This window comes from Pogona vitticeps, chromosome 2 (genome assembly GCF_051106095.1).
Source record: "Pogona vitticeps strain Pit_001003342236 chromosome 2, PviZW2.1, whole genome shotgun sequence".
Classification (NCBI taxonomy): domain Eukaryota; kingdom Metazoa; phylum Chordata; class Lepidosauria; order Squamata; family Agamidae; genus Pogona; species Pogona vitticeps.
Window position 1 is genome coordinate 14,149,539 of NC_135784.1, and position 11,245 is coordinate 14,160,783.

The following is an 11,245-nucleotide window of genomic DNA, read 5'->3' on the forward strand; positions in this document are numbered from 1 at the left end:
AAAATTCTGCCAAATCATGGATTTTTTAAAAATGAGAACCAAGAAATATGTACTATATTTCTGAATTACTTTCCACATTCTAGGCATCAAAATGGTTTCTCTCTGGTGTGGGTTCTCATATGGGAAGAAACATTTGTGCTCCAACTGAAGCTCTTCCCACATTTCTGACTCTCAAATGGTTTCTCCCCGCGGTGGATCCTCACATGGTGAGCAAGGGTCGGGTTCTGGCTGAAGCTTTTCCCACACAGTAAACATCTAAGTGGTTTCTGTGAGCAAACACGGGTTCGAAAACACACGTGTAAGCTTGGACAGAGAGCAATCAGGAGTTTGCACATGCTAAAATGGGCTGAAAGAGTCCAATTCAGCCAGCCATGCTACAACACTCCTTCTCACAGGTCTGCCCACATAAGAACACCCTGGTACTCTCAGATATTATTGTGAAAAGGTCAAGTGGGCTTTGTAGTCCTTAGACTTAACTTGCACCACTGACAGGACTCTAAGTAAGCTAGGCCGAGGCAGTACTCTCAGATGACCCTATGACAAGTGTACTGTTCAGGAAACCAAATGAGTTTTATAATCTTTATTTTATTAAAGAAAAAGCATGTTACTAAGTCAAATTAAACCAAAACAAATAATCTAGCATTGTGCTGTTTAGTTACACAGATGTAGTGAGGCAAAGAAAACATGAAAAATATAAAAGAATTCAAAAACCTTATTAAAAATACAAAAAGACATTAAAAAGAATCAAAACAGTTCCAGTCCAGGAAATCATTAGTAAGACAAAATAATCCAAGTAGGTTATAACAAGGCTATAGTCCTCAGTGATCCTATAGAATAAAAACCCCTAAACAAAAGTAAAAATCCCTTATATGTCCCATAGTCCTTAGAAAAGAAAAATCCAGTGAATATACCATAGTCCTTACAAAATTACAAGAGCATAGTCCATATGGAGTATTCCAAGAAAAGGAGTTCATAGAGAATATTCCATAGGTAACAGTCCATAGAAAATAGTCAATGCACAGTCCTTAGGAAAATCCCATAAGTCCAAAAGTAATCCAGCAAAGCATAGAAACCAGTCCATGTAGGTAGGCCACCAGCCTCCCTCGAAAGACATTAGAGTGAGTCCCAAATGGCTGAAGTGTAGGTCACGAATCACTGAAAGGTCGGTCTTGGAAAGACAATGTCTATAGGTAAAAAGTTCCTTTTTCAAGAGTAACTGGCAAGGGCTTAATGCACCTTCCCACGATGTCATCCAATCAGAGTTCGTTACTAGGCAAACAGTCCTGTTACATCACATGAATTCTTTCTCATACACAGCAGATGTTATTTGGGTTACGGTGGTTTCTCAAAGAGTCACAACAATTCCCATCTATCTAATCACACAGAGTCCTTTCTCAGGCTTTCAGAATAACATTCTGTCGGCTCGTCTGGAAAACACTTGTCAGCATAACAAAGATACTTTATACAAAGAAACAAGATGGAACCTCTCTGGCTTATTTCTTAATTACAAAACCCATATGCCTTTAAAAGATTTTAACTCAAAAACCCATCTCATCACAGTTTCTTCCCAGTGTGGGTTCTTAGGTGGGAACACAGGGTTCCCCCCAGAAGAAGGGAATGTGAAACCACTTCTGAGCACTTTTTAACTTGGAAAACCTTGAAAAGGGTTGTCATAAGTCAGAATTGACTTGGTGTGACACATGATTATTAAGTAACATCCTGGAATGAATGATTCAGGACTTGGTTGAAAGAATCAGTGTAGCTGATTAAGGAGGTTACAAACCAGTTTAAACCACTGTTCCATTGACTGGCGTGAGATCTCAGAGAAGAATACGACGACAGTGATTGATAAAAGGAAGGCGCATTAGAGAATATTTATCCCATGTCCGAGCATTTCTTATATTTTGCACTTCTTGGGTCGCCATAAAAGCAAAGAAAGACCACAGTTATGTGTCCCAAATTCAGTAGCCTGGGATTGTGAGACCTTTTCCAGTTTAAAACAAGTTCCACATAGGAAGCAGGAGGGAAATGACAATTAAAAAATTACACCCAAAAAAGTTGTGTGGCCCTTGTACTCTGAAGGTAAGGGCAGGCAATACCTTTATTTAATAATAACTGTGTGTTGTCAAGTGAATTCTGATTTAGGGTGAACCATTCCAGGTGCTGTCTCCTCTCCCTGAAGGCACAGTGAGGAATCGAACTCCCAACCTCTCTCTGGCTCCGCAGCCAGAGACGTAAACCACTGAGCTACCCAGACAGCTATGATACCTTTATTAGACTCTATAAAGTCGCAAACATAAGCTGGCTTTCAACCCTGTATCCTTCAGGCCGGGCACCACAGGCTGTGGGTTAAGACTTTTTTGAGGACTACAAGATCCAGAATCCCCTAGCCAGCCTGTTGAGGGGATAAATGGCTTCAGAAGCACCTTCTCGATATCTGCCATAGACCCAGCTCTTACTTTGAAGCAGACCTTGGAGTCAGTAATTTATTGGACTACAACTCTGCTAATCCCCTACCCAGCCCTTCTCTGGCTGAGGGATTCTGTTACCCCAAGGAAAAGCATGTTCTCTCGGCTCTCTTTCGGGGGTCCATGAAAACTAAAGGATTCAGGCTGCTTTGCACGGAAGTCTCTTTCAGTAGCCATCCTGCTTGGGGATGATGGGATCCAACACAGCTGACAAGCACCTGGCAGAGAAGGGCGGTAGCCAGGAGCTCAAGTTGGACCTTCCTAGTGGCAGGTGGTTCCGCAGGCAATGCCAGCCTTCACCCACATGTCTTTTCATGGGTAGGGGAAGGCTGTAGCAGTGTGATCCTCGGTGGGGCTGTGCAGAACCCAGTCCCATGGAATGCAATGGGAGGGATGAGTAGACTTCAATCGGATTAATTCCCAGGAAGAGGAAAACTGGAACAGGATCTCATAGGATTGATCCCTCCCGCCCAGGAAGACCAAGATAGGAGTCAATGGCTAATGGCTGGAAAGCATTGGGGAGGACTCACTAGGGCTTACTCCTAAGGAGGCATATTTCGAGTTCCATGAGACTTGAGCACATCATGAGAACACTCAACACAAACCTGTGGTCCACACAATTATTTATTTACTTATTTATAATATTTTTACCTGCCTTTCTCCTTAAAAAGGCCCAAAGCTGCTTACATAATTAAAAACATTGTTTGAAAGCTTTAAAAAATATACAAATATAGGGGGAGGGGAGAGAGAATTAATTGACTATTATATGACAAATAGTAAATAAAAATAAAAATTATCTTAATGAGAATATTCATCATCCTCATGTGCCATCACATCAATTTTGATTTGTGGCAAGGCTTTACCTGGAAATATCAGTATTTATAATGTTAAAAAAGGGGGGGTGGCACTTTAAAGACTAACTTTTATATTTTTGTAATATTAGCTTTTTGCGGACGAGTCACGGTGGAGTGCCGTAGAAGAAGAGGAAAATGAAACATGAGATGGAGTGAGCCGATAAAGGAAGCCACAACCTTAATTTTGCAAGGCAAAAGAAAACAGAACAGCCGTGTCGGCAAAAACATATTCCAAAATCTTGACTTGAACGGATCCCTCAGTTAGCAAGAAGTGTGCAAAATGAGGAAAAGCAAAGCTGTGCAAGGATTTCCAGCTTGTTCCAGATTGATGTCCTTAGCAAGGGTTAAAGGGACTGAAATCCTATTTCCTAGAGAGGGGACCCGGAAGCAGGGGAGGGACCCCTGGTGATCCTTTCCATCCCTTTCTTTCCTCCATCGCCTTTCCCTCCAAGCCCAAAGAGCCCCCTGCCTTTTCCCAAGGCAGAGCGTTTGCAGGATCAGGGCTAGGAAACCCACCTGGATGCAAGATCCTCACAAATCAGGGAGGTTTTCCTACCAGTCCTAAATGATTGGGAAGCCCCTTCTCTTTATCTTTGCTGTCAGTGGCTGAAGCCATTCAGATCCACCCAAACTGGGATCATATACTCTGATCATCCAAGAACGCCTTGGAGGTGGAGAACTGGGTCAGAGAGAGTGGGTCAGGACCCCCTTCCTGGGTGGTGGGTTCTTCGTGAGCCAGGTAGTGCAGGACAAGAGGGAAGAGTGGATGGAGGCACCCACCCATTTACCTGTTATGGATCTTTCTCTTTTCCTTAAATCCATGAAATGTGTTGGGTTTTTTTTTAAAGCCTGGGTTAGCCAAAACGTTCACTGAAAAGACGTTAAAAGCCTTAAAAACATTAGAAGAAAAGATATGTATTAAAACAGAACAGGATATATTTATTTACATATTAAAGGAAAGTAAAGGATTTTTTTAACCAGAATCATATTATCACCATATTATCATGATATCACCATATCAAGAGGTGCCTCCTAATGAAGTTGTTCAACAAATGGCTCTACTTTTTAAAAAAGAGTATCATCTATCTATCTATCTATCTATCTATCTATCTATCTATCTATCTATCTATCTATCTATCTATCTATCTATCTATCTATCTATCTATCTATCTATCTATCTATCTATCTATCTATCTATCTATCTATCTATCTATCTATCCTTCCCAATTGGTGAAAAACACTACATAATATGTACATAATACCCTGTTTCCCCGAAAATAAGACAGGGTCTTATATTAATTTTTGCTCCAAAAAACACATTAGGGCTTATTTTCAGGGGATGTTTTATTTTTTCATGTACAACAATCTATGTTCATTCAAATACAATCATGCTCTCTTCTTCTGGTTGCTGCACAAGGGTGCAGGGCAGGCTTTCACTTAACTGGGACTTCTTTTTGGGGGTAGGGCTTATATTACGAGCACCCTGAAAAATCATACTAAGACTTATTTTCAGGTTAGGTCTTATTTTCGGGAAAACAGGGTATAAGGCCACCAAGTCCCAAGCTCCCTGCCCAAAATATCCATTTCAATCAATAATAACAGAAATAAGAAAGGGGGAATCACAATTTTAAAAATAAAAATAAGGGTAAAATTATTTCCAGATTTCTAAGTTGGAGGGCGTTGTGGCTGACAGCCGTGCATGGTAACTGTTGTTATTGCTTGGCTTTGGAGAAACAATCCAGACTCTTTGGTATTTTAATTTTTAAGGGTATACAGGGGGTTATGATTAAACAAAATGCAGCAAGAAGAATGACTGGGCATGGGATCCTTGTGGTTTGGGGAAGGGATTCCTCTCAGGTCCCCAACCCCTGTGTCTTTAGATCTCAGGCTCACTGCCCTTCTGCAGTTGCTTTTCTTCCTTTCAAGATGCAAAAAATCAAACAGAGAAAATGGCCCCATTGATCGCCAAGACCGGACGTGTGAATGGCTCCTTCAAGTGGCCTCTAGTATCCCCTTTGCACAGCCCATCACTGTTCAAAGCCCCAGAGTTGGAAAATGTAAATTTATTTATTTCACACAAGATTCCCGTTTCAGTTGTTGGAGAGCCTTCCGGGGAAAACCACACACACACACAAAAAAAACCCCAACAAAATCGTGCTTTTTGCAAATTCATTTGATTTATTTGATTTCTCTCCTGCCTTTTTTTGGCCAAGACAAGGGGGCTTGCAGGAGGATGAGAGGGGAAAAAACAAAACACATAATACAAAAGAGCGATGTCACAAGAACGACGCGATGAATAATGTGAAATAAAAAGCATAGCGTCCATCCACTGACAGCTGCTTTCACGGGTAACACGCACAGAACTAGCAAAGGAAAGCGCCAGGCTCCTTCTTTTCTGACTTTCACTCAAGGGGTTAAAGCAAGGGACGCGAGCGTCCTAGACAGTCTCTCAGGAAAGACAGCCGCGACGCCCGCAATTTTACTTCCTGTTCCTCCCAGAAAGGGCTCGGGTCCTTTTCATCTGCTATCGCCCCCTCTCGGGAGTTCCGGGAAAAGTTGCAGGTGCCTCTTTGGGGACAGGAAACAGGTGAGCTTTGAGAGGGGAGAGGGAAGGATGGGGGCGGTGGGGGCAGATCTTGACTTGTAGGTAGGGTGTCAGCAGGGGGATCCAGAGCTGGGAGAAGGGGAGACTTCGCTGGGGCGGGGAGTCCCTGGAAGAGCCAGACCCCCCTCCCTCCAAGATAGGAGGAAGGGGACCCTCCTCTGGGGATCGCCCCCCCCCAAAAAAAACCCACCTCCTCTTCCTACCAAAACGCCTTCCTTCCAGGTTTGGCTTGATGCAGGTCTGTTGTTGTGGTGTGCTGTCATGTCACCTGCAACTTAACAACGATCCTAGGACTGAGCAATCTCTGAAATGCCCTGTCCTCAGCAGCCCTGCTCAGCTCTTGCAAACTCAACCCTGTGGTTTCCTTTAGGGAGTTAATCCATATCTTGTTTGGCCTTCCTCTTTTCCTGAGGAAAGGGTCGGGCATCCTTTTGATCAATGCGTAAGGTGTGCATAACTTGGTGGGGCATTTTTGATAAGTTATTGGTTCACCTTACCAGGCAAAGTGACTCAGGCATTCATGTAGATATTTATTTATTTATCTTATTTACCTCTCCCAGTGGTTTCGTGTAGATGTTGAATAGCATGGGGGAACTCCAAGGCCCATCCCATAAGGCAATGGGTATCAAAAGCCACTGAGATGGGTAGGAGAACCCTGGCACCAATCATCTTGCCCAGAAATGGCATATTGGAGACTGGCCAATAATGTAGATCACTATTATTAGATATACAGTGAGATTGAAGAAGCAATTTTTAAAACAAAGGACTTACTCCTTTAGGCATGCTAATACCCAGCTTTGCTGGAAGGAGGGGTTCATCATTCCTCTTACCCAACTTGGCTAGTACCTCTTTGCCTGCTTTTATAAGCCAGGAAGGGCAAGGATCCAGCACACACGCATGGAAGATTCTGCCTCTCTAAAGCACAAAGCCTAAGCGTGCTGCTTCAATGTTTGGAAGTGTTTCTTCAACAAAACTAGATCTTCTTTCGCTATACAATATAAAAGGTATAAGAATAATAAAATATCTATGCACCCTTTTGATCTCCTTTTGCAGAATTTGCCACGATGTTGGGGACCTTTCCTGGCTCATCTTTTCTTTCTGGAAGAGACCGAGTTAGGGCCAAGTATTGGAAAGATGCTGGGTGCTTCCTTCCCTCAGACCTCTCTCCGAACCTCAAGGTATATGACCCGTTCAGTATGCTTTGGCCCAAGATGTGTATTAGGGAAGTTAAGGATATGGTCTATGAAGGGTTGTATCCGGAGCCTATGGCCTGGTCACATTGTTCCTTTATCTTCCCTGCAATAGGGGAACAGGGAAAGAAGCCTTCCAGTCTGGCTGAGGCTAAAATGTTGACCTCTTCTCTCAGGGAATCATGACTTTTGAAGACATTGCTGTGTATTTTACGGAGGAGGAGTGGGCGCTGCTGGATCCAAGCCAAAGGGCTCTCCACAGGGAAATCATGGAGGAGAATTTAATCAATCTGATCACTCTCGGTAAGTGTTTTCCCCCCATTTAGGTTGAGAGGACCAATTTATAAATGGTACCCAAGATTTTCTGTTGTGTGCACACCCGTTTTCTGCTCTTCCCATCTGGTAGTTCTGCGAGTTTTTGTCCCCTAAAGGGTGCTCTTGATGGCAGAACCAGAGGACTTCTGTAAGCGGTGTCTGCTCTGTTTTATTTAGTTAGTTTTTCTTCCATCATTTGAGACTCAAATTTTGCATTTTGATCCAATTCCGTTTTTCATTTCAGCTACTGATAGGAGAGAGGGGAGGACTGAGGAAGAAGAGGGAGGCGTATCCATGGGAACGGTCTCCGATAAGCAGTGGAAGTATTATCTTGAACATCAGAAGAGCATCAGTAGCAGAACGAACCTTAGCTTCTTTTGTAAGTTCTACACGCCCGAGAAGCCTTTGGAATGTGGAAAGGATTTCATTCACAGCACATTCGGTAATTATGATATGAGAATCCACAATGAAGAGACACAGTTTAAATGCACTGAATGTGAGAAATGTTTCCATTCGGGCTCAGACCTCGCTACGCATAAGAGAATCCACACAGGAGAGAAGCCCTTTCAGTGCTTGGAATGTGGAAAGAGCTTCAGTCAGAGGGCAAACCGTGCTTCCCATATGAAAATCCACACAGGGGAGAAACCCTTTAAATGCCTCAACTGTGGGAAGAGCTTCAGACAAAGCATACACCTGGCTTCCCATATGGGGATCCACAATGGGGAGAAGCCATTTAAATGTTTTCAGTGTGGAAAAAGCTTCAGCCAGAGCATACACCTTGCATCCCATAAGAGAACTCACACTGGTGAGAAACCATTTCAATGTGCTGAATGTGGAAAGAGCTTCAGTGTTAGAAGCACCCTTAATACCCATAAAAGAATCCACACTGGGGAGAAACCCTTTAAATGCTTGGAATGTGGGAAGCGCTTCAGTCACAGCACAACCCTTGTTTCCCACAAGAGAATCCACACCGGGGAGAAACCCTTTAAATGTGCGGAATGTGGAAGGAGCTTCAGTCAGAGCAGAAACCTTGCTTCCCACAAGAGAACCCACACGGGAGAGAAGCCCTTTAAATGTGTGGAATGTGGAAGCACGTTCAATCAGAGGAAAGACCTCACTTCCCATATCAGGATCCACACCGGAGAGAAACCATTTCAGTGTTTGGAATGTGGGAAAAGCTTCAGTTTGAATGCGCATCTTGCTTCCCATAGGAGGGTCCACACTGGGGAAAAACCATTTAAGTGCTTAGAATGTGGGAAAAGCTTCAGCCACAGCTCGACCCTGAAATGTCACGTGAGAATCCACACAGGAGAGAAGCCTTTTCAGTGCCTGGCATGTGGAAAGCGCTTCAGTCAAAGCACCCACTTTGCAACCCATATGAGAATCCACACAGGAGAGAAGCCTTTTCAGTGCCTGGAATGTGGAAGGAATTTCAGTCAGAGCTCACATCTTACATCCCATAAAACCATTCATGCTGGGGGGAAGCCATTTAAATGCTGGGGATGTGGAAAGAGCTTCAGCCGTAAAAGGAGTCTTTGCTCCCATGAAAGAAGCCACTTTGAGGGGGCGCCATCCAGATGTGCAAAATCTGGAATTGATTTCAATCCGACAACACACCCTGCTTCCCATGGAAGTACCCCCAGAGGTGGTCACACTCCTCTCTGATCCTGATGCTACACCTCCATATGTCCTGTCATGTAGCTATTAAAATCATAGTCTTGCCACTTGGACAAATGTGTTCTTTAAGACTCTTCGGTGATTTCCTCTCTTCTTGATTTGCTGCCACCAGCCTTTCACTGCCCCTTTTCCCCTTCACTGAGACCTCTCTAATTCCCTCTGTTGGGTATGGTGCTCAGCCCCACTCAGTTTGAGTAGAATAAATAAGGTTTGACTAAAATAACAGTGTTATAATAATAATAATAATAATAATAATAATAATAATAATAATAATAATAATAATAATAATAATAATAATAATAATAATAATAATAATAATACAAGAACAAGAACAACAACAACAACAACAACAATCATCATCATCATCATCATCATATTGGAAGTACAGGGCTGGAATAGCTACCCGGCAGTTAATTTAAAATAAAGTTGCTTATTTCTTGGCTTTAAAGTTATTCAGCACAGTCTTTCACTCTCTCTATGATCTTTCCCCCTGACCCCAATCTCCCTCAGACTGCTCTCAGACCCTAAACTCCCAAACCAACCTTTTCCCTATTTCTCCACACCAGACTATATCAAACGCACACACATGGCTTGGAATGTGGAATGTCCTGTCAGCAGCAAATACTCCTTACTTTGCATAAAGCAAAGCGTGCTGCTTATAGACCATCCCATAGTGCTTAAAGCACTTTCTGGGCCGTTTACAATTTAACCATGAAGGCTATAGTTTCTCGAAGGCTTTCACGGCTGGGACCTGATGGTTGTTGGGGGTTTTGGGGCTGTTTATCCAGAACACAGCCAAACAGCCTGAAAAAACCACATACACGAAAAAAGCTTCTGAGGGGATACATTTATTATATTCTGACCAGCTGGATAGCTCGGTGGTTTAGTTATCTTGCTGTGGACTCGGAGGTTGCAACTTTGGTTACCCACCGTGCATCGAGGAAGAAGAGCCAGCCTGTGTAGCCTTGGGAAAGCTGCACAGTCCCAGGGCACCCTCAGAAGGAGGGAAGGTGAAACCACTTCTGTGTATTCTACCTGGAGAACCCTGGAAAGTCAGAATTGACTTGACAGCACATGATGATGATAATGGACAGAGGATGATGGAGAACAGGGAGTGCTCTTAGGACACAGATGACCATTTGAAGAATTGCACTTAATCAACTTGTCCATCGTTTGTGCATTTTTAATACCACCCAAGAATCCTCCGATAATTTTTGGACCCGCTGGGGAATGAGGGAGATTTTAGTCACTATATTTATATATATAATTCTCCAACTTCTGTTAGACTATATATTGGACTTGATCAGAACCACCTATGGTGCATTTGAGGTGTCTTAACAATTTTAATAATACAAATGCTTTAAAACTATACTAATCAAGTCCAGTCTCTATGCTGAAGTGTTGTGTGTGACAGGAAGGTGGATTTATTTATTTATTTATTTATTTATTTATTTATTTATTTATTTATTTTTATTTATTTATTTATTTATTTATTTATTTATTTATTTATTTATTTATTTATTTATTTATTTATATATATCCCGCCTATCTGGTCATATTGACCACTCTAGGCGGCTTACAACACAAAACACAAAATACAAAACCGATATATAATTAAAAAGGAATTTGTACACAATTAAAATTTTTATAAGATGGAAAGAGAAAACATAATAAAGAAAGCAAGGGAGAGGTCAGGGATTAACTGGGGGGGGGGAAGGCCTGCCTAAACATCCATGTTTTCAGTTGTTTCTTAAAAATACCCAGCGAGGGAGCCGCGCGAATCTCTGGAGGCAGGTTGTTCCAGAGGCGAGGAGCCACCGCCGAGAAGGCCCGGTTTCTTGTTTTTTCCTTCCGGGCCTCCCTCGGCGTCAGGCTCCTCAGCTTCACCTCCTGACTCGCACGGGTGACACGGGTAGATCTTGGTGGGAGTAGGCGTTCCACCAAGTATCAAGGCCCCAAACCTTTTAGGGCTTTATACGTAAGCATCAGAACTTTGAAGTCGACGCCGAACCGGATGGGCAGCCAATGCAGTGCGGCCAGAATAGTGGAGATGTGATGGTATTTTCTCACTCCACTAAGGAGTCTGGCCGCCGCGTTCTGCACCACCTGGAGTTTCCGTAGCTGCCTTTCTTCACA

General features: G+C 43.0%; 1 protein-coding gene across 2 annotated transcripts; it reads left to right on the forward strand.

Moving 5' to 3' along the window:
- The first annotated feature begins 5,823 nt into the window (after positions 1–5,823).
- On the forward strand, positions 5,824–10,937 carry LOC144582991 (uncharacterized). 2 transcript variants are annotated; one of them, XM_072987268.2, is made up of 4 exons: positions 5,824–5,909; positions 6,981–7,105; positions 7,294–7,420; positions 7,677–10,937. In XM_072987268.2, exons 2-4 carry the CDS (start codon positions 6,992–6,994, stop codon positions 9,095–9,097), a joined length of 1,662 nt encoding a protein of 553 aa, XP_072843369.2. In that variant the 5' UTR covers positions 5,824–5,909; positions 6,981–6,991; the 3' UTR covers positions 9,098–10,937. The 2 variants fall into 2 exon arrangements, with proteins under 2 accessions (XP_072843369.2, XP_072843370.2); XM_072987269.2 differs by having other exon boundaries at positions 5,847–5,909; positions 7,233–7,420.
- Positions 10,938–11,245: the final 308 nt, after the last annotated feature.

Bases quoted from the DNA above. Each gene is read 5' to 3' on its own strand.
- LOC144582991 (XM_072987268.2), top strand. From the start codon at position 6,992: ATGTTGGGGACCTTTCCTGGCTCATCTTTTCTTTCTGGAAGAGACCGA. The intron at 7,106-7,293 runs GTATATGACCCG...CTCTTCTCTCAG, and splicing joins ACCTCTCTCCGAACCTCAAG to GGAATCATGACTTTTGAAGA. The intron at 7,421-7,676 runs GTAAGTGTTTTC...TTTTCATTTCAG, and splicing joins AATCAATCTGATCACTCTCG to CTACTGATAGGAGAGAGGGG.